General features: G+C 42.7%; 1 protein-coding gene across 2 annotated transcripts in view; it reads right to left on the bottom strand.

Annotated features, from left to right (window-relative positions):
- Positions 1-1,475: 1,475 nt before the first annotated feature.
- The window catches only part of marchf5 (membrane-associated ring finger (C3HC4) 5), a 58,579-nt gene continuing 36,256 nt past the window's right edge, over positions 1,476-23,798 (bottom strand). Inside the window, exons 3-6 of one of the 2 annotated variants that reach the window (XM_035799257.2) lie at positions 12,635-12,765; positions 5,709-5,910; positions 4,912-5,078; positions 1,476-2,961 (exon numbers count right to left, since the gene is read on the bottom strand). In XM_035799257.2, coding sequence (XP_035655150.1) covers positions 2,845-2,961; positions 4,912-5,078; positions 5,709-5,910; positions 12,635-12,765 — 617 coding nt within the window. In that variant the 3' untranslated portion in view covers positions 1,476-2,844. The remainder of the gene's footprint in view (positions 2,962-4,911; positions 5,079-5,708; positions 5,911-12,634; positions 12,766-23,798) is intronic. The other variant, XM_035799262.2, reaches the window with a different exon arrangement.

The raw sequence follows: 23,798 nt of genomic DNA, 5'->3' as shown, positions 1-23,798 counted from the left end.
GGGAATAACTAGATGTGGGTTCACTTTGAGAAACTGGGTACTATTCATTTGACCGAATTACTGAAACCAGAAGGGACTACCTGAACTTGTCAGATAAGAAAAGCTTGTTTTCAAATGGTGTGCCCTAATGAATACCAGCCTGATCATTTGAAACTGTCCTAATGGAAGGAGTTTCTGGGAGACTCAGTTGTAGGTAAGCGGTCACCTGTGACAAATCAAATTTGATTTCAAACTGCTGTCAATTGGCTGATTGGTTGGTGCAGACATGTTCATGGCTCAGTAATGCTGAAAGGTTTAGTTTTTATTCTCCTGTGTGTTTAATAAATGACTATACTGGAACAAATAGTTAAAGATATCGACTTGCCAGTCAATGCAGGATATGTATCCCAAATTATGACTGCCTCAGAAGAACACACTATGCTAAAGTAATATAGAGACTTATCTTTCACCCATATACTATGAAATAGTGATTAATTCAAGCTGTTTTTGAGCCATATTAGCCCCTTGTTCATGTTTATGAAATTGATTGAATCAGTCCTACAATATAAATAAAAATGTTATATTTATACTTTAACTTAGTCGTAAGATCACTTCCGACGGTGTGCTTACGTTTGATTCATAAAAGATACTGAGCATAAAAAAACTTTCTTTAGCAGTTTGTAAGAAGCCCATTTGTTATTTACGCACCAGTGATCTATACATCTCAAATTAATTTACAATCAGTGATTTCCCCTTATAGAATGCTAGCACAAATGAGGGTTTAGTCAGGAATGGACCAAAAGAGAAAAGCAAACTTTTTGGAAGATGAGATCACTTGTGGCAGGATGCGGCTGAATGATGACTGTGATATCCATGAACTGTCACTCATTTCCCCCTGGAATGTCCCAGTAGCGAGGAATCCCAGAGTGGACAGTACTTGGACAGATACGGGTATAGCATGATGACAGAGTATCTTCCTTTCCAGATTAGGGGCTAAATCTGTGCACAAATCTAACAGAACATTTATTGGGAGACGATTTATAAGCCATGGATCATCATACGCAAAAAAGTAAGTCCGGTCTCTGAAAACTCCCTTCTAAAGCATGGTTTTCAATGTTTTCCAATAACGCAAGAACAGGCATGTTGACTTTTTTTTCTAATTTGATACACTATTTATAGAACATCGCATCCCGTTTTTAATTCAAAACACCTTGCGTCTGGCAATTAATTCCTCACTTTTAATTGATCATTCCTAACAAATTGTTCACCACAAACTTGGACGCTTATGGGTCCCAAACAGCAACACCCCTACATAACCAGCAGGTAAATGACTTATGTCAAGTCTAGACTAAGTAGAGAAGATCATTTCCACATCAAAGTAAGGTTTTCTAAATAACTTAAATCTGATTTATGCCGAAAACCATGTGTAAGATCAAAATTGATCGTAAATCCGTTCTATAAACGAGGCCCCTGGATTTTAGCATGAACACATCCACTTCAAGGTTTGAAAAAATACATTTATTCACAATCCACCACGAAACTATAAATTGAGAAACAATGTCTGTACAATACAATTAATAACTTCAATATCACTTTTGGCATAATATATTTTCTTTAGAGTTAATGTAAAAGCTGAGCTGACCACAGCAGATTATTGGAGCATGTCTGTCTAACGTAATGTACAGTATGTACTGGTTATACCGCACTTTTAGAAGAGTAGTTACAGAATGGGTTATTACGTGACTGCCTTGAGCGCATATATATATATATACACGCACACACACACACAAAAAAACAAAGCAAGTGGTGGCGTCAGCAAGGAAATATGTGGCGGAATATGCGAGTTGGGTTAAAAGAAGAGACACAAATCTCACCTTTATTCAGTGGACATGTCATTTTATGCTCTCATTTAGAAGGTAATGCGGCACGTGTCAGGTCTATATCATCCACCCACCTCCACATTGCAGGCTTGCACATCACTGTCATCTCTGTGATCTCTGTCATCTCATGAGTAGAATACAATTACACAAAATCAGCTACAGACAGAACTAATGACAACACTTCTAGGCATTTGACAACAAAAAAATACCCTTGAATGTTTTAGCTGATACATATTGTGCAATGAATGTATGTACAGCCAATCACACTTAAGTTTGTACTGTGCTTCTAAATAATTGAGAGTATGTATTATCAGTCTAGGGATATTTACCAATGGAAACGTGGCAACAATGTCTTAGGGAAGCAGGTAAAAAGTTCTTCCCATTCAAATAATCATCCTTTAGTGATAAAAAAAATCTAATTTCTCTTAAAACACATTCAATACAGGGAAACAATATTCCTCATTGGCAAATTTCAAAACTGCAAAATTAACAGTAAGACAATTATTTATAAAACTTTCCTGTCTAATAATTACATGTGCCCCAGATGTATCTTTTTAAAGTACAACAAGCACTGGTTACTTGATTAAAACAAACAAAAATTGCTACAGCAACATAGCAGTTACAAGTCACATTCCACAAAAAAAAAAAGAAGAGCTCCTGTGTGGAATATACATGAGCACACTCAGTGTGTGTGTGTGTGTGTGTTTGCACGCATGTCTTTATCAGTGTTCTTGTCTCGTCTCTTCTCCTTTGAATGTTTTAAAAACAAAATAGAACATGGTGATAATCATACAGCGATGACTCCCTAAAGAGCAGAACAGAACGAGGTGAGGCGAGGCTACTTAGAGAGGTGTAAGAGTTTGGGGGGCGCCAATGATCCCTAAGTCTGTCAATCTGTGTCCGACAGTGTTCCTGCTCAGAGTTCACCGTCATGCTCCGTCCACTCCCCCTATGTATCAATACGTCTGTCTGTCCATGCCCCTTCTCAGGCCTCCTCTGCCTCTGTAAAGTTGAGGATCTTGCGGTGGGCTTGCCTCTGGTACTGCTGCTGTTTGAAGTACACCTTGAACGCTCCCTTGACGGCCACAAACGCAATCCCACCCTGCAGACAGGACAAAAATAACTAAGGGTAAGCAGAGTGCCAAAGAGGGGTCACCAACACTCGGCTCATGTGTCAAATCATTTATCTTGCTGCTTGCTCTGTCTGGTTTTTCTATTTGCTACACAAGATACACTGATTGTACAAAACATTAGGAACAGCTGCTCTTTCCATGACAGACGGACCAGGTGAAAGCTATGATCCCTTATTGGCGTCACTTGTTAAATCCACCTCAAATCAGTGTAGATGAAAAGGGAGGAGACAGGTTAAAGAAGGATTTGTAAGCCTTGAGACATGGATTGTATGTGTGCCATTCAGAGGGTAAATGGGCAAGGCAAAACATTTGAAGTGCCTTTGAACAGGGGTATGGTAGTAGGTTCCAGGCGCACCGGTTTGAATGTGTCAAGAACTGCAACCCCTCTGGGTTTTTACACGCTCAACAGTTTCCCATGCGTATAAAGAATGATCCACCACCCAAAGGACATCCAGCCAACTTGACACAACTAAGTCTACTTTGTAGAGTCCATGGCCCAATAAATTGATGTTCTTAATGTTTTGTACTCTGTGTAGTTCTCGAATACTGTAGTAGCCAGGGAATAAACCATATATCCTTAAAACGCTTCACTATAACCTGCCCTAGGACAATACATGTACCCCTCTGCATGTCAGTGCCAACAAAGCCTCCATTGAGTAATTTACTAATAGAACCATGAGATCAGGTGGTTTTGTTGCTCTAATGCTAAGTGAGGTTAAAGGGAACTTGAGTGTGAGTGTTTGCGTGGGGCAGGGGGGTTGCAATGTCCAGAGGGGGCAGCGCGGGTCATATGACAGACGAGCTCTGCTACTCTGGTTACCTGGCTGTCAGCGCCCTCTCAGGTGTGTATGTGGGGCCCACAGGGGTGGCGGATCACAAGGAGACATAAAGCCCTGGTTTTATTTATTTTATTTCACCTTTATTTAACCAGGTAGGCCAGCCGAGAACAAGTTCTCATTTACAACTGCGACCTGGCCAAGATAAAGCAAAGCAGTGCGAACAAAACAACAGTTACACATAAACAAATGTACAGTCAATAACACAATAGAAAAATCTATGTACAGTGTGTGTAAATGTAGTAAGATTAGGGAGGTAAGGCAATAAATAGGCCATAGGGGCGAAATAATTACAATTTAGCATCAACACTGGCGTGATAGATGTGCAGATGTCGGTGTGCAAGTAGAGATACTGGGGTGCAAAAGAACAAGAGGATAAATAACAATATGAGGATGAGGTAGTTGGGTGGGCTATTTACAGATGGGCTGTGTACAGGTACAGTGATCGGTAAGCTGCTCTGACAGCTGATGCTTAAAGTTAGAGGGAGATATAAGACTCAAGCGATTTTTGAAATTCGTTCCAGTCATTGGCAGCAGAGAACTGGATGGAAAGGCGGCCAAAGTAAGTGTTGGCTTTGGGGGTGACCAGTGAAATATACCTGCTGGAGCGCGTGCTACGGGTGGGTGTTGCTATGGTGACCAGTGAGCTGAGATAAGGCGGGGCTTTACCGAGCAAAGACTTATAGATGACCTGGAGCCAGTGGGTTTGGCGACAAATATGTAGTGAGGGCCAGCCAACAAGAGCATGCAGGTCGCAGTGGTGGGTATTATATGGGGCTATGGTGACAAAACAGATGGTACTGTGATAGACTACATCCAGTTGTCAAGTTGACTACAGCCTGCCTTGCAGGGTACATTCCTACATCCTAAATACATGAGGAATAACTACTAATTAACTTACTGCCAGCTAACGCACAGTTACCTCAAAATGGGCCAGTAGCGGGTAGGAGCTAGTACAGGTATTGCCATTGCAAAAAAACCTGCAATCACTAATATAGGAAGAATATGTCGTCAAGATAACTACAATGGCCAAGACCCCATGCCCACTGTCTGTGTGTATGCCTGACAGTTTGGGTTACTCACCAGAATGGTCCTCTGCAGGTTGGAGTTGACACTGCTGAACATGAGTTTGCCCACGATGGTGGCGATGGTAGGGAATACCAGGGCACCACACAGGATCCTTGTGGCTGACACGTGGTCTGCCAGGGGGCTGGCCTCCGCCGGGATACGAGGCACCGGACACCCAATCCCTGAGAGAGACAGAGAAGAGGGGGGCAAGGTCAGGATGGATGGATGAGGTGCATTGTGGGTGTTGTTTTGCTAGTACATCTTTACACAGCTGGCTATGTTACACAAGACACACAAATACACATTCATCAAGTGATGAGAGAAAAAAGGTGTGCCAGCCACAGTAATATCTGCACCAGTCTGTGCCAGTATCTTTATTTCGGGCAGCCGAGTGGGGGGTAAAGAGGTACGCCTGCTCTTGCCCAGCAAGCTGAGACTGCAGGGAGAAAAGGTTGAAGGTTCCAGCTGAACCCTGGGGTCCGGTTTCTCCCCACATCAATCACTGTCCTTGATGATGAGTTCAGTGGAAAAACCCACTGCTACTGGACCTCCACATCACCACCACAAGCCCCAATGGACAGGACCACCTCTCAGCGTTCTCATATCCCCACACACACACACACACACACACTGCTCACGCCACAATCATCACACAACATTACAACAACCTTTAACACTGTTAGCATCCTCCATCAAGTACATATTTACATCTTTATCACCCACACTTATTATACAGACACACACAACGAATTCACGGAATTCCACCCCATTGTAGTAGAAGACCGTTGCTGCAGAACGGTTTGCATCCCTACCAATGTGTCCGTTCTGACCTGGGAAGATGCTGTTGAGGATCTGCAGCTTGTTGGAGTACTTCCTCCAGAGGCGCAGCACGTAGTCTTCCCAGCGGATCATCTTCCCCAGGATCAGCATGACGGGGATGGTGGGCAGGCCGATGAGCAGGAACAAGGGGTCTGCCCGCTCCATCACATCCAGGCCCTCCTTATGGCCCACCACCTGGGCACAGGGACAGAGCAGAGCAGACACCGTGGTGAATATGGATAGCTTGACGATAAAGTGCGTCTGAAATGGCACCGTGTTACCTATGTAGTGCACTGCCATTTCAAAACGCAGCCATAGTCTAAATCGATCAACACGGCCACACTAGGAAGACAACGAAAGCCGTCAGAAGACTATAACGTTAAGAATAAATATGGTGGATTTAACCCTCCGTGTGTGCGTGTGGGTTTCCGTCAGCCCGGTAACTGACAGCTTTTCGCCGATATACAAGATTGTTGCCGGCCAAATTGACTGGGAGAAAAATCCTACCGTTATTTTTTATTCATAGATGGAAAAATCAGTCGATGTAAATACATTTGACATTTATGCTTATCGGTCTATAGCAGGGATCCCCAACTGGTGGCGTGGGACAAGTTTGGCCCATGGGTGACTTTATTAGCCTCCCCCAGGTTTTCTGAGCAAATTTGTATTTATTTTACAATTGTTGGATATAAAATACTGTAAAAACACCAGGAAATTAGCTCCAAATGATTTACATTTTTGAAATCTGTTCCCAAGTATTCCCACGCATAATAAAAAGACGCTTACATTTGTATACGATCACAAGGTCATCGTGCATCTTATTTATCACACGCGCACAGCGTACAGAGACTATTTTGAGCGGAATATCACTTGTCAGACAGCACTAGAACTGCTGTTGCAGCTCCTCAGCTTGTTGCTGCTGGAGTGAAACGTGTTTTTATAAGTCCAGTCATTGCGCAAGAATTGTAAATGCAATCACGTGTTTAAAACAGTTGTTTTATTTCTCAACTGGTAATTGAAGCGTGCCTCTCAACTGGAGGCAGTATGCATTTTGAAAACATATACTTAAATAGCGACTGCTCCTAAAATGCAACTTGTCATTTACAAATTGGCCTATGTGGCATTGATATGAGCCAGAAGGATTTATTCTAGTGTCAATATTTTCTAAAAAGTGTAAATAGTTTGGTCATGAAGTCAGTCTTGTCCAAAACAGATATATTTGCGAGATAGGAAGAAATTGGAATGAAGGGTATCGTAACAGTTTTCCATGGGTTGGGTTGAATGCTGCCCACAGCTGGAAGCACCCAAGTAATCATATTTCGGAGCGCAGCTGCATTCGACTCATCAATTTGGTTAGACATTCAATATCCCCTTGGGGCTAGTTACATTGTGTAATTTATTGATGTCCCTAACAGGGATTAATATTTTCCAGAAAATCTACCAAGTTTCAATACCGAGAATAATACAAATGTATCCCTAAAGTCCCAGGAAGTACTGCAAAAATCAGATGTCCCCATTTGTTTTGCTTTGTTTAGTTGGATCCCCATTCACTTTTGCAGAAGCATCAGCTACTCTTCCTGGGGTCCACAAACAAAAAAAGGAACAAAAAGGCAAGTAACAAAACACTGACACCGTCACACAAATTTAAAATACAATGATACAACAACAAAAACTATGCAAACAATACAATAAAAATAGCGATGAGTGTGTGTGTGTGTGTGTGTGTGTGTGTGTGTGTGTGTGTGTGTGTTTGTGTGTGTGTGTCCCCTCACAGTCATCGGCATTCCATAAGATGTTGTTTCATCCGTTGTTGAATCTGTTTTTTTAAAGTAATTTTGCAGTTGCTAGAGTAATTGGAGATGGAAGGGAGTTCCATGCGATCATGCCTCTGTATAATACGGTGCGTGTCCGTGCATTTGTTTTGGACTTGGTGACTGTGAAGAGACCTCTGGTGGTGGGGTATGTACGGGTGTCTGCGCTGAATGTTATTTGATTATGCAGACAATCTGGAATTTTATTCACAGTTATATTTGTCATAAAAACTAGAAGAGAAGCAGTTAATCTCTCGTCAACCCACAACCAGGAAAGACTGTTGTGCATGTTGTTGATGTTAGTTCTGTATGTGCAGTTAAGGGCAAGGGCGTGCTGCTCTGTTCTGAACCAGCTGCAGCTTTGCTAGGGCTTTCTTCGCTGCACTTGACCATATTACCAGACAGTAATCGAGATGGGACAAGATCTACAATGTTTGTTCTAATCCACAATGTTTCTTTGGTTACGGTAATTTCTGTTAATGCATTCAATATATTATTATTGCATTCGTTTAACGTTCTCATTGTCAGAGTGGACACTTTTGCAGATCTCACAACATATGCTACACTTGTGAGAAACAAGTTTTGGTTTATTTAAATTACATTTACGAGTTTTGGCAATTTATTCATTGTCTTTTGTTTGGAGCACTCCTGTCAATGTTGAGTAAGGACACGCACAGTTTGAGATGTCATAGTATTTGACTAGTATTGTGAAGCTTCTCAAAGTATTTTTTATTCACCTCAAACAGCAAGTAAACAAAGCCTGGTAAGAATCCATTGAGAATGACAATAGTTCCTCAATGTATTTGAAAAATATTCACAACTCTCTCCCTTTTGATAACCACTCGGCATGGAAGGGAAAAATGTAATGCTCTGATCCAGTGGAAACGTCATAAAATATCCGATTATTTATTATCCCTTGAACAAATAGCCTTCAGCTGTGTCTGTCCCGAGCTCACTGGCGTGGGAAACTCTAATGGCCCAGAATATTTTATACAATGTCGCAAGTTTGTTTGCGTGAGCTTCGGGCCGACAGTGGGATTTATAGGATATTTATTTTTATCAGGATATTTTCTACCTGCAGGGTGCAATGTTTATTTGTCAGCGGGAGGAGGAGGGCTGGGAACAGGCTTTTTTCTTCTGGTTAGGCCATCTTGATCTCTGGCTCCCTCTTGAGTCATTGTGAGTCTTAATTATTTAATTAAACAGCATGCTTAAGACAAGCTCAGTTAATATAGTTGATTTTATTAAAAAACATAGGGTGTCTCTGTATATGGACAAATACATGTCTTGGTCGACCAATATTTTGTTTTAGTCAGGGACAGCTACTACAGTTGATTTGTGTGTAAAAAACACAGAACATATTTTTATAAACGGGGGTATGTCCATTTGATTTATTTAACCTTTACCTGCAAAAATAAAAACATATTTTTATAACAGACATACACCTCCCCATCTTCACAACAACTTTGCCAATATGACTTGACCATGATAATGGTATACCTCGGAATTTAGCTTCCTCAACTTGATCAATGGTCTCAAACTTTATGGAAAACTCCACTTGAGGTTTTAGGTCTTCAAGAATGTTTTGAACCAAATACAATTATTTTAGTTTGATTTAAGACCCGTTTATTATTAATGCAGGAAAACCTGCAAAATCAGCAGTGTATCAAATACTTGTTCTCCCGACTGCATCTGATGTTAGAGAAGCTTCCATTGAAGAACACTCTCTGGGTTCTATTGGATAAATAACTCCAACCATGTGACGTAAAGCCATAGCAATAACAATTTATGATAAATAACATCACAGGCTGCACTGAAATCTTAACAATAAAGCACCAACTATCATTTTATTATTCATTTCTTTTAACCAATCATCTGTCAGTGCAGTACAAGTTGAGTGACCTTTTCTATATCCATGCTGAAAGTCAGTAGTTAACTTGTTCTCTGAAAAATAGCATTGTATTTGGTCAAACAATTCTCTCTATCAGTTTACTAAGAACAGACAGCAAACTGATTGGGCGGCTGTTAGAGCCAGTAAAGGGTGCTTTACTATTTTTAGGCAGTGGAATTACTTTAGCTCCCTTACACACCTGTGGAGACACTCCTTTAGGCTTTAGTTAAATATATATCAAATTGGGGTGGCAATACTGTCAGATACCATTCTCAACAGTTTCCCATAAATGTTGTCTATACCTGGTGGCTTATCATTATGGATGTTTTTCCACCTCTCCCAAACTAACTTGACCAAATTCAAAACAGCAATCGTTCTCTTTCATTATATATTTTTTAATGCAAAAATATGATGGTTCACTGTGCAATGTCAATTCACTTCTGAGCTTTTCCACTTCACTTGTGAAATAGTCATGGAAATTATTGGCAATATTGGAAGCTTTTGTTATAAATGACCCATGAACTTAAATAAACGATGGAGATGAACTGGCTTTCTGCCCATGATAGCATTTAAGGGAGTAGCTTAAATAATATAATTTAAGGTGTGCGTAAAACCAAGATATGGTCATATGCCAGGATTCTGAGATGAGAGGGTTTGGAGCTGATTTCCTGGTGTTTTTAACAGTTTTTTATATCCAACAAATTTGTTTTGCTCAGAGAACTTGGGGGCCCAAATAAAACCAGTTGGGGAACACTGGCCTAGGCTCTAGGACAGGAGATTTCCCTCCTGCCTCTGAATTGTTACAGAATTCATGTCTGTGACAGAGATACCTATGTAGTGAATTGTGCATAGGCCTATCAAATGTGTGACTATCTTAAGAGTCACATTGACAGCTCAAGGAAGCAAGCAAAATGTTATAGGCTATACTGTAGGGGTTTACTAAATGCATCCGGGTCGCGTGTGCAGTCCGGCAGTGTCAATAACACATGTGTTTTGAATTTTGTACGAAGAAAATACGCTAGGCTAAATGCTTCAACCTGTTTGCATAATGTGCTATACATTTTTGGGGTAATCTGCTGCTGCGCATGTAATGTATTTTGTGGAATTGCGTTAGTTCGACTTTGGGGAAAATGTTGTAATTTCCCAGGTCTTGTCATTTTATTTTTTGGGGAAATGTGACAGGATCCCGGATTACCCATGTTAATCCCTGGTCCCTAACTATCCTTAGAGATAGGCTATCCATAGTCAAACTAACTTTTCCACAGTCGCGCACCACCCGGCTGAAGCTAACTGGCGAAATCATTTGGCTTACCCTTCCCACAGACATCCACATCAAACCACACCACGAAACAAACTCACATTTGAATTCAGTCATGGCCGGTAGCGTTTCTTAATTAACCAAATCTAAAATGAGGCTAAATCAGGATGTGCAGACACCCTTTAATTGTAGCCTAGGTAAAAATCTGATCATAGAAAAGTAGAGGCAATTCCTTTCATAAAGACTTCCTCATATGCCATTGAAACCAGTATTTCTCTCCGTTTCTATTGGTTTTCATATCAACTTTCTTTTGTTGCCCAGAAGCCAAAGGCACATGCCTAGTTAAAATCAGCAAAAAAAATAATGTCCCTTTTTCAGGACCCTGTCTTTCAAAGATAATTCGTAAAATTTTCATTGTAAAGGGTTTAAACACCGTTTCCCATGCTTGTTCAATGAACCATAAACAATTAATGAACATGCACCTGTGGAATGGTCGTTAAGACACTAACAGTTTACAGACGGTAGACAGGACAGATGGCTGATCGTCCTTGCAGTGGCAGACCATGTGTAACAACACCTGCACAGGATTGGTACATTCGAACATCACACCTGCGGGACAGGTACAGGATGGCAACAACAATTGCCCGAGTTACACCAGGAACGCACAATCCCTCCATCAGTGCTCAGACTGTCCACAATAGGCTGAGAGAGGCTGGACTGAGGGCTTGTGGGCCTGTTGTAAGGCAGGTCCTCACCAGACATCACCAGCAACAATGTCGCCTACGGGCACAAACCCACCGTCGCTGGACCAGACAGAACTGGAAAAAAGTGCTCTTCACTGACGAGTCGCGGTTGTGTCTCACCAGGGGTGATGGTCGGATGCGCGTTTATCGTCAAAGGAATGAGCGTTACACCGAGGCCTGTACTCTCGAGCGGGATTGATTTGCAGGTGGAGGGTCCGTCATGGTTTGGGGCGGTGTGTCACAGCATCATCGGACTGAGCTTGTTGTCATTGCAGGCAATCTCAACTCTGTGCGTTACAGGGAAGACATCCTCCTCCCTCATGTGGTACCCTTCCTGTAGGCTCATCCTGACATGACCCTCCAGCATGACAATGCCACCAGCCATACTGCTCGTTCTGTGTGTGATTTCCTGCAAGACAGGAATGTTAGTATTCTGCCATGACCAGCAAAGAGCCCAGATCTCATCCCATTGAGCACGTGTGGGACCTGTTGGATCGGAGGGTGAGGGCTAGGGCCATTTCCCGCAGTCTTGGTGGAAGAGTGGGGTAACATCTCACAGCAAGAACTGGCAAACCTGGTGCAGTCCATGAGGAGATGCACTGCAGTACATAATGCAGCTGGTGACCACACCAGATACTGACTGACTGTTACTTTGATTTTTACCCCCCATTTGTTCAGAGACACATTATTCCATTTCTGTTAGTCACAAGTCTGCGGACCTTGTTCAGTTTATGTTTCAGTTTATGTTTCAGTTGTTGAATATAGTGATGTTCAAACAAATATTTACACATGTTAAGTTCGCTGAAATTAAAACGCAGTTGAGTGGAGAAGACGTTTCTTTTTTTGTTGAGTTTATTAGCAACCCATTCTAGTTGTTGCATCTTTAGATTCCCCCGCTTTCTAAGTTTCTAATATGGAACTGCTCGCATCAGATGCGCTGTTAACAATTGCACTTCGCCAAATTTTTGAAAATTATGTTTTATTGGCTGCTTCATAACAGGAGTTGCCTGTTCTGTTAAAATGAGTTACCATAATCTTTAAATGTGATTTCTGTCATTTTGAGTACCATTGGTGGACGCCCTTACGGGTTACGCATCCAATGCAAACTGAGAAGGTAAACTTCTCAAATGGCCGGTAAATTAAAATCTTCCCGGTCACGTTGTTTCCTTACGGAAACCCTAGTGTGTGTGTGTGTGTGTGTGTGTGGTGGTCTCACCTGCATGACGGTGACAGCCCCGTACGTGACGGCGGTCCAGTAGATGGAGCCCACCATGATGCCGGCGGCGGCAAAGGGACAGGCCTTGGAGATGAGCCGGTCAAACAGGTCTAGTACATACACCACTGGCCCTGGAGGGAGACATGGACATAAGAGTTGAACATAGACTGCACACACCACTTTGTGTGTGGAAAAAGGCTATACAGCATTTGTTCCAAATTGTAAAACAGGGTCGTACAGGCTGTTTTCCCCCTCTCTATGGCCTGGGTCATATTTGTTAGGGTAGATCGCGAGCTACCAGTAGCTCTCAGCCCACTTATGAGTAGCTGGTCAATCAAAACTGCAAACTGTCATTAACAAAGCTCCCGGCTACGATCCAATCAAAGCAACATTGACGTTCTCACCCCTGGTTAGCCACTATTGGCTTAAAAAGCCAAACGTAACACAATATCTGCCAATAAAATGTCCAGCAATATTGTTCCCGTCTGTCTGTTTGATGCGCGTGTTTGTCTATCACTCTGTATGTAGCCAGTTAGCGATGCTAATGATAACCATCTTATGGGTAGACAGGTTTTCCCCCCAAAACCTTCTCAATTAAATGTTAGCTGCAAAGAAGGCTTACCTGACAGAACAAGATGTACTACTTCTAGATTATTTCATCAAATTGGGCGGCGGATTGTTTTGCAAACTCTGCCATGACGTGTGCTACAGAAGTAACAGTAGAAAAGTCACTAGACCGACACATTCCTCTCTTGCTAGATGTGTAATTGAAAAAGGGTAATTACACTTTGTGTTCCAACCAAAAGTGGTCTTCTGATGTGACTTAAGCGTTGCCATGGATTCAGAACATCCCTTTTTGTTGTTTCTCTCTGAATAATTGTAATATTGAGAGGAAAAACTGGGGGGAAAATATCCCAAATCAGGAAAAATAAAATAGAGAAAACAGAATTCAGGAAAACACAAAATATAATTGAATGGGACCCCCTTAGTTTTTTACCAGGTATATTGACAGAAAACACATTTCTTGTATACCAAGGACCTGGAAAAAAGTTTCAGGGTAGAGGTGAAGAGAAGAATGTGCCTATTTGAATGCTATAAAAACGGAGTAGCTTGCAACGTTTCATTTTCCTCATGCTAGAAAAAGGTCGGAGACCCCTGCATTAGGGGCACACCGTAGAAAACAGTTTTGCTACAGAAAACCCTGTTTTAATGTTGGTTTTCAATCACAGGCCTTTTCGTGTCAACTCATTTCATTTGAGCATTTTCCCCCACTTATTTTAAATGCTAGAATGCTACAAATAGCTCATGCAGAGGCGGAGTAGAGCACCAGTAAAAACACAAGAGTACTAAACAGACAACACCTCTGAAGTTTGGGAACGTCTCGCTCTCCAGCAGGGGTCATAAGATGGTTGCTGCTGCCCTGCTCAGTGTACACCATCCACCCTTCTCTATCTGACCCCCGTGTAATTTACCTACAATGAAAGTAGCCCTACTTGAAGTGCAATGAGGAAAAACATACACACGGTGAAAACACATGGCAGACACATATGCCTACATACACACTCGTGAGATATTCAACGAGAAAGGTAACTTCAGCAGTAAAGAAAAGCACACAGAATAAACAAAGAACAACAAATACGCACACACCCTCCCGGGACATTCTTAAAGTACAATGAGCAAGGTGACTGAAGTTCAGCCATGAGGAAATGATGAAAAGAATGAGCTTCCTTTAGCATTCCTGTTGTACTCAGAGCAAAAGCATGCGAGGTATTGGGTTTGACTGGGAAACATCGACACTGGAATGTGTAGCGACAGAGGCTCAGGCAGAGAGGAGAGGAATGGATTCTCAATATGTCCTGAAGGACCAAAACTAGTTTTTAGATGAACGCTACCAATCTTACTATGGCTGTGGAACACCATCACAACGCGAGAGAGAGATAAATAATCGCTCTACCCTAATAACAAACCTGTGTCAAAGACCAGATCAGGCAGTCACCCTGTGTTATAGATAGGCTAGTAACCCATATTTATATTTCTTGTATTTTATACAAATGTTTAAAAAACAAAACAGAAAAACAATACTTAGTAACAACTATGCCAACTGTCTAATAATATTAATAATACGACTAAAACTTCGATTAACAGCATAAAACTACTAAATAATAACTACAACTACCTATACAAATGAACAAATATCGTCACATATGTCCCCTTGTCAGACACACAGGTTACAGCCATGACCTCCATCTTCCCTTATTTTTCTTCCTCATTCCACTCTCGCATTCCAGAGCACTCAGGGGAAACCATGCAATATTTACGGGGACGGGAGACAACCTCCTCTCCCCACACAGGCCCATCCAGATACTATTAATACCAGCAGCAGGAGACAAGTGGAAAACACTAAAGGGAGAGAGGGGACATCAGTTCTCTGATGCGATGTAAAGGATTGTCCTTATCAGGGGATAAAGCTGAGCTCTCGGTTGAAAAAAAAACCTAGGCTATACCTTGAAGGCTTTCTTGGACAACATTAATGCTGCGTCATTTTTCTTTGAGCAGGGCTGTGTTCATTTCTATTGCAACTTAATTCAGGGTCATCTCATGAATTGAAAACCTCAAGTAGAGGTTTAAAATGATTGCTTTCTTCTATATTGGGTCGGCCGAGGCAAAAGCATCAGTTTGACATTGAATGTGGAATGTTTTCGTGATCCTCAACTAGGCAATGAGCTGATTACGTGGCACTGGTCATCGTGGCACTACAGTCCACTGTTAACACCCTCTGCCCCCATTAACAATGTTCCAGTGCCTTTGCCCTAGATCTGGGATTTCAGACAGAGACCAACTCAGTACATTGACCACTCCTCTTGTTACTACGAAGTGAGTTGAGAGACTTTCTGGTATGACAGAATTAAACCCCAGCAAAGCGTCAAGCAAAAATCAGCCAAATAATTTCAATTTTGGGGCGGCAGGTAGCCCAGTGGTTCGAGCGTTGGGCCAGTAACCGAAAGGTTGCTGGATCGAAACCCTGAGCTGACAAGGTAAAAATCTGTCGTTCTGCCCATGAACAGGCAGTTAACCCACTGTTCCTAGGCCGTCATTGAAAATAAAAATGTGTTCTTAACTGACTTGCCTAAAAAATAATATATATAATTAAACCCGTTGGTCACATTTGATCAGGTCAAATGATTGTGGCGGCAATGTAGCCTAGTGGCTAGAGTGTTGGACTAGTAACTGAAAGGTTGCAAGTTCAAATCCCCGAGCTGACAAGGTACACATCTGTCATTCTGCCCCTGAACAGGCAGTTAACCCACTGTTCCTAGGCCATCATTGAAAATAAGAATTTGTTCTTAACTGACTTGCCTAGTTAAATAAAAAGGTACAAAAATAAAAACCACCTGTCCTGGAATTACCCTAACCACCACTGACAATGTAACCAGTGCTGTGTGTATACGTATGTCTTTTATATTGTAAGGAGGTGCCCCCTTCCACTGTGCCAAAGAACTACTCCTGGGTCAAAGTGAGTAATGCCAACCAGTCAGTGTCATGCTGGCACATGTCCCTTGTGAATCAGGATCTCTAATAGACTATGTTGAACTGTGTATTTACTGCTGGCTTCCATGACTGTATGGTGACAGTCTTTCTCCCTCCCTCTGCGATATAGGAGCAGGGTCACATATAGGAAGCCGAAGTCCGGCTCCTTCATGACCAGTATCTGTGACGAGGGGGGCCTGGAGCCGGTCTACGCCGCCATGCCCAGCAGGCGTTGGCAAACACCTCAGAAGGGTGATTACCAATAAGACAGCGCATGACAAGTATTTAGTAATATCACCCCTTCAATACCTATGTCACGCATCAACTCCTCCTCGATTTTCTACAGATGGGCAGAACAGATGCTTTGAAATGGAGTCCTCTGACTGAAATACAGGTCGACACTGATGTCCGAATTGGGAGAGACCTTGCACTTAGCATTAAAATTAAACAAGACATGTATCACTTTTTATATGTATTTTGCTATTATCTAATTGAATGGTACTATCAATGAGGGGGTTACCCAGTGTATTCCTACAATATTTTAGGGAACTCCTGTCTTATACAGGACACCATACAGGAAGGTGTATTTGTTATATTACATTGTTATATTAGCAGAACACAGCTTCTACAGTATTATGTGAAGTATGGTTTATTCTACATGGAACTGTTACACTTTGTTTAGAATAGCCACATACAGTTGAAGTCAGAAGTTTACATACACCTTAGCCAAATACATTTAAACTCAGTTTTTCACAATTCCTGACATTCAATCCTCGTAAAAAAATCCCTGTTTTAGGTCAGTGAGGATCACCACTTTATTTTAAGAATGTCAAATGTCAGAATAATAGTAGAGAGAATGATTTCAGCTTTAATTTCTTTCATCGCCTTCCCAGTGGGTCAGAGGTTTACATATACTGCCTTTAAATTGTTTAACTTGGGTGAAACGTTTCGGGTAGCCTTCCACAAGCTCCCCACAATAAGTTGGGTGAATTTTGGCAGATTCCTCCTGACAGAGCTGGTGTAACTGAGTCAGGTTTGTAAGGCCTCCTTGCTCGCACATGCATTTTCAGTTCTACCCACAAATTCTCTATAGGATTGAGGTCAGGGCTTTGTGATGACCACTCCAATACTTGACTTTGTTGTCCTTAAGCCATTTTGCCACAACTTTGGAAGCATGCTTGGGGTCATTGTCCATTTGGAAGACCCATTTGCGACCAAGCTTTAACTTCTTGACTGATGTCTTGAGAAGTTGCTTCAATATATCCACATAATTTTCCTACCTCAGGATGCCATCTATTTTGTGAAGTGCACAGTCCCTCCTGCAGCAAAACACCCCCACAACATGATGCTGCCACCCCGTGCTTCACGGTTGGGATGGGGTTCTTCGGCTTGCAAGCATCCCCTTTTTCCTCCAAACATAATGATGGTCATTATGGCCAAACAGTTACATTTTTGTTTCATCAGACCTGAGGACATTTCTCCAAAAAGTACGATATTTGTCCCCATGTGCTGTTGCAAACCTGTCTGGCTTTTTTAATGGTGGTTTTGGAGCCGTGGCTTCTTCCTTGCTGAGCAGCATTTCAGGTTATGTCGATATAGGACTCGTTTTACTGTGGATATTGATACTTTTGTACCTGTTTCCTCCAGCATCTTCACAAGGTCCTTTACTGTTGTTCTGGGATTGAGTTGCACTTTTCGCACCAAAGTATGTTCATCTCTAGGAGACAGAATGAGTCTCCTTCCTGAGTGGTATGATGGCTGCGTGTTCCCATGGTGTTTATACTTGCATACTATTGTTTGTACAGATGAACGTGGTACCTTCAGGCGTTTGGAAATTGCTCCCAAGGATGAACCAGACTTGTGGAGGTCTACAATTATTTTTCTGAGGTCTTAGCTGATTTATTTTGATTTTCCCATGATGTCAAACAAAGAGGCACTGAGTTTGAAGGTAGGCCTTGAAATGCATCCACAGGTACACCTCCAATTGACTCAAATGATGTCAATTAGCCTATCAGAAGCTTCTAAAGCCATTACATAATTTCCCTGTGCTGTTTAAAGGCACAGTCAACATAGTGTAAAGTAAACTTCTGACCCACTGGAATTGTGATACAGTGAATTACAAGAGACATAATCTGTCTGTAAACAATTGTTGGAAAAATAACTTGTGTCATGCAAAGTAACCTAAAGTAACCTAACCAACTTGCCAAAACTATAGTTTGTTAACATGAAATTTGTGGAGTGGTTGAAAAGTGAGTTTTAATGACTCCAACCTAAGTGTATGCAAACTTCCGACTTCAACTGCATGTTCAGCAATTGCACTCTTCTCATATTACTCTGTAGGCTACTGACCAATGCAAAGCTTGGAGGAAGCTTTGAATTGGACAGTTGTCTACAGTGGTATGAGAAGAGTGCCATTCTCTGCATCTCACATCTGCCTGTAGTTATTGAACTCTGCCTGTTGGACACATGGGTTGAGTGCACTCCACCCCTCCTGATACCTGACTGCACCTGTCCATAACCCGTAAGGGAGGTGGTGAGGGCCATGGCGGAGTGGTGTCAGGCATATAACCTCTCCTTCTATGTCAAGGTTCCCCCCCAAATTGGTGGGGCCGCAGTTGGAGAGGGTGAAAAGCTTCAAGTTCCTCTGCGTTCACATTACTGACAGCCTGAAATGGTCTGTCCACATAAACAGTCTGTTGAAAAAGGTGCAAAAGCACCTCTTCAACCTCAGAAGGCTGAAGAAATGTGGCTTGGCACCCAAGACCCTCACAAACTTCTACAGATGCACCATTGAGAGCACCCTGTCGGGCTGTATCACCGCTTGGTACAGCAACTGCAAGAAGATCATCAAGAACCTCAGCCAACCGAGTCATGGCCTGTTCAAATGGTTACCATCTAGAAGGCTGAGACAGCCCAGGTGCGTCAAAGCTGGGACCAAGAGACTGAAAATACAGCTTCTATTTTCAGTCCTTCAGACTGTTAAATAGTTACCACTTGCTGGCCTCCACCCAGCGCCCTGCCCTGAACTTTAGTCACTGTTATTAGCTGGCTACCACCCGGTACTCAACCCTGCACCTTAGACTGCTGCCCTATGTACATAGTCATTGAACACTGGTCCCTTTAATAATGTTTACATACTGTTTTACCCACGTCATATGTATATACTGTATTCTTGTCAAGGCTTCTGGGAAGGCTTTCCACTAGATGTTGGAACATTGCTGCGGGGACCTACTTCCATTCAGCCATAAGAGCATTCGAGGTCAGGCCCTGATGTTGGGTGATGAGGCCTGGCTCGCAGTTGGATTTCCAATTCATCCCAAAGGTGTTTGTTGGGGTTGAGGTCAGGGCTCTGTCTAGGCAAGTCAAGTTCTTCCACACCGATCTAGACAAACTATTTCTGTATGGACCTCGCTTTGTGTATGGGGGCTTAGTTATGATGAAAAAGGAAAGGCCATTCCCCAAACTGTTGCCACAAGTTGGAAGCACAGAATCGTATAGAATGTCATTGTGTCCTGCAGCATTAAGATCTCTCTTCACTGGAACAAAAGGGAGCTAGCCCGAACCATAAAAAACAGCCCCAAACCATTATTCTTCATACACCAGAGTCCAATGTTGGAGCGCTGTACACTAATCCAGCCGACGCTTGCCATTGTTCATGGTGATCTTAGGCTTGTGGGCGACTGCTTGGTCATGGAGACTCATTTCATGAAGCTCCCAACAAAATTAATGTGTTGCTTCCAGAGGCAGTTTGGAAGTTGGTGTTGCAACTGAGGACAGACCATTTTTACATGCTACACGCTTCAGCACTAATGGTCCCGTTCTGTGAGTTTGTGTGTCCTACCACTTCGCGTCTGAGCCGATTTTGCTCCGGGACATTTCCACTTAACAACAACAGCACTTACAGTTGACCGGGGCAGCTCTAGCAGGGTAGAAATTTGACCAACTGACTTGTTGGAAAGGTGGTACCCTATGACGCTGCCACATTGAAAGTCACTGAGCTCTTCAGTAAGACCATTCTACTGCCAATTTTTGTCTATGGTGATTGCATGGCTGTGTGCTCGATTTTTATACACCTGTCAGCAATGGGTGTGGCTGAAATAGACAAATCCACTCATTTGAAGGGGTGTCCACATACTTTTGTATATATAGCTCATTTATTTTCCAGACTCTGATAATTCTCCTACTCATATTTATATTTCTTAATTTATATTTCTTTGCAATGTCCACAAGTACATTAGCCGATATTAGTAGTTCTGGTATTTGTCCCGAGGGAAAGATGTAACAACGGACATAAGGAGAGATGACGCGAGACATAACTAGTCAGTTAGAATAGAATATTGTGTTGAAGGACAGCTGAGCTGACTCATGACCGGGCATTCAACTCGCAGTCAATACCATTTCCACGGTAACATGCATTTACATGATGTGATGAAACGTTGAAACTAAGTTGCAAGCTACTGTTGTAGCAGGGTGTTGAAGAACGAGTGACCTATGAAACACATTCCAGACCCTGGCTTTAGCCATCATCAATTTTACAGAGCTAGATAGGATAGCCCGCTGTATAAGCACAAGGTCAGCGCAGGCTTTAGCCGAACTGAATTAGCTGACCATCTTGATGGCGAGACAGGAAGGGAGAAGTCCAACTTGAAAATCCATTCTCTCCATAGCTAAAGCTATCTTAACTGACCTCCCTGTACTCACTACTGCACTTGTTTGTTGTGATTGCATGGCAAAGACGCACCCACATCAAACCACACCCCCAAGATAACTCAAATTTTCCTTCAATCATGGCCGCAAACATTTCTTAATGAGCATTTACGAAAAACAGGAAGTGCAGTCACCCTTTAATACACGATTGCATTTAGAATTGTTGCACAGTGACTGGGCTTATTAAAGCACGTTTCACTCCAGCAGTAATGAGCTGAGGAGCTGCAGCAGAAATCCTGCTCAAAATAGGCTCTATATGCTGTGCAGGTGTGATAGCTATGCTGGATAAATAAGATAGGCTATACGACGACTAACGAAAATACACACACGCCAATTTTATTTCCACTAAATTATGCAAATGAACCTATAGACCGATACACACACGACAATCAAATGTATTTCCATCGACTGGTATTTCCATCAATGATTTTCACTGAATTGCCTGTAGTGATGGTGCTAATGCTATTTTTGGAGAAAGGCATGACATTAGGTCTCAAATGTAAGAACACTGGTGTTTCAGTCTAAGATGGCGGCTTTCTCCCTCTCTACTTAGCGTGCAAGGCAGTCATAGGACTGTAGTGGACTTTTCAGCTGGCTACAGAGACCCGAACAAACAATGGAAGGGTGACGTTTGTCACCTCAAAGCTACCAAAGGCTAAACGAGGAACAAAAACTTTTAATTTCCTAAAGTAGTTATGAATATATTGGTTTCCTGCCTCCTGACAGTTCTGCCACTTTCCAGGATTGTGCCTTAGGTGCACCTATGTTTACTAACCAGATTGATCCCGCTTGAGCACATTAATCTGACCATATTTTGATGACTGCGTCGGAATCCCTTACGCTTTCTCCATGCCTAAACATTACGCCAACCCCGGCTAGAGGGAACTGGGTCACACTTAATGTCTATTGGCAAAACGGAAAGCTGAGCAGCAGATTGCTTGGCAGCAGATTCCATAATTAAGATTATTAAAAGAGGGGAGATGGGAGAGAGAGAGAACTGCATCCCACTTCTTAATTGGCGGGCAGGCAGGTTGGCACACTGTTCCAACCCACTTGTTTCACCTCTCCCAGAAGGACCAGCAAGGACACACCATCATTCATTTTACACCACCGGCCAAATCCGCATGATAGGATGGGTCGAAATTATCAGTTGCTGATGTAAAAATAGCTAGCTTAGCATACCAGTGCTACAGCTAACTGCACTCTCCTCTCCTACTAGAAATCACAGAGCTTACAGCTCACAACTAGCAGAGGAAAAACATGACCTGAGTGGTAAGCTACATCCAAACACATACACCACGGTGTAAATCCACTATTGTGATGCTGCACCAACCAGAGGCCCGGCCCTGAGAGTAGGAACATGAGTAGGCCTAATGCCCGTCAGGCTAACAAATGAGCTGGGTTCAGCCCGTCAGCACTCGGGAGGGCTCGCGAATGGCACAGCGGTCTAAGGCACTGGTTCGATTCCAGGCTGTATCACAACCGGCTGTGATTGGGAGTCTCATAGGGCAGACCACAATTGGCCCAGCGTCATCCGGATTAGGTTTAGGCTGGGGTAGGCCGGCATTGTAAATAATAATTTGTTCTTAACTGACTTGCCTAGTTAAATAAAGGTTAAATAAAATAATTGTACAAATGAATTAACACCACCAAGCGCCCATACTCTAACTCCGCCTTTATTACACACATTTAAAGCTGTCCTCCATGTTTGTGTGCAGTTTCCAGGGCTGATTAAAGACAATTAAACATCTTAAAGCCATTGCCAACTGTGGAAAAGTAGACAACTTTAATTTTAAGTTTACTTCTTAGCAGCCCAGTCAAATATATAAATCTAGACACAGAATCTGTTTTTTAATTTATTTATTTTACCTTTATTTAACTAGCCAAGTCAGTTAAGAACAAATTCTTATTTTCAATGACGGCCTAGAACAGTGAACTGCCTGTTCAGGGGCAGAACGACAGATTTGTACCTTGTCAGCTCGGGGGTTTGAACTTGCGACCTTCTGGTTACTAGTCCAACACTCTAACCACTAGGCTACCCTGCCGCCCCATTTAGTCTCGTGTCTGTCTGTAGGCCACAGTGATCAAGCCCAAAAAAACAGATGAATCCCAAGAACACATTTAATCCCAAAATGGCGTAGCAGTCGGACATGTGATTTGTCTTGTCCCGTGTATAGTTTTCCTAGTTTTTTTCTGAATATATTAAGTATATATTTTAATCTCACTTTCTATCCGCGGACTGAATATACTCTCCTGCAACCCGCCTCACCCAATGTGGTACGGATCTGCTATTTTTATACTTTAGAACCGGAACCCCCACCAGAAGTCAGTTAGCCACTGCTAGCGGTCTTCACCGTTAACTCGGACACCAGCCAGCCTTAACTCGGTCTATACCTGCCAGTCTGCATAGCGCGATATCAACCCAGAGCATATCGGACTGCTTTTTCTCTACCACATCTCCAGATTCCTACCGCAAGCTCTGGACCTTTACACCGGATCATCACAGCTAGCTAGCTGCAATCTGAGTGGCTACACCTGGCTAACGTCTCCGTCCCGAAGCAAGCACCAGTTAGCCATGAGCTAGCCTCGAGCTAGGCCCATCTCCTGGCTAGCCGAAGAGGTCCACCAGCTAATTCTTGGGCTACAATACCTATTTGCCAATTTGCCTGGACCCTTTCTTGCCGATTACGGAGCCCCGCCGATCCATCACGACTGGTCTGCCGGCGTAATCGTCCGAGGTGGTTTCAACAAGCTTTTCCGTTGCGACGTCGCCAAAGATCCATCTGCTGGCCACGGCCCGCTAGCTTTCTGAACGCCTTGTCTCCAGCTCGCCTAGCGCAGTAGCGACTACCGAACAGCCCCGACTCACCTTTTGCTGCTCATTGGACCCTATGATCACTCGGCTACTCATGCCTCTCCCTAATGTCAA

The sequence above is a fragment of the Oncorhynchus keta genome, chromosome 2 (assembly GCF_023373465.1).
Source record: "Oncorhynchus keta strain PuntledgeMale-10-30-2019 chromosome 2, Oket_V2, whole genome shotgun sequence".
Classification (NCBI taxonomy): Eukaryota; Metazoa; Chordata; class Actinopteri; order Salmoniformes; family Salmonidae; genus Oncorhynchus; species Oncorhynchus keta.
Note: the sequence above shows the minus strand (reverse complement) of the source record. Positions and strands in the feature narration are given on the sequence as shown.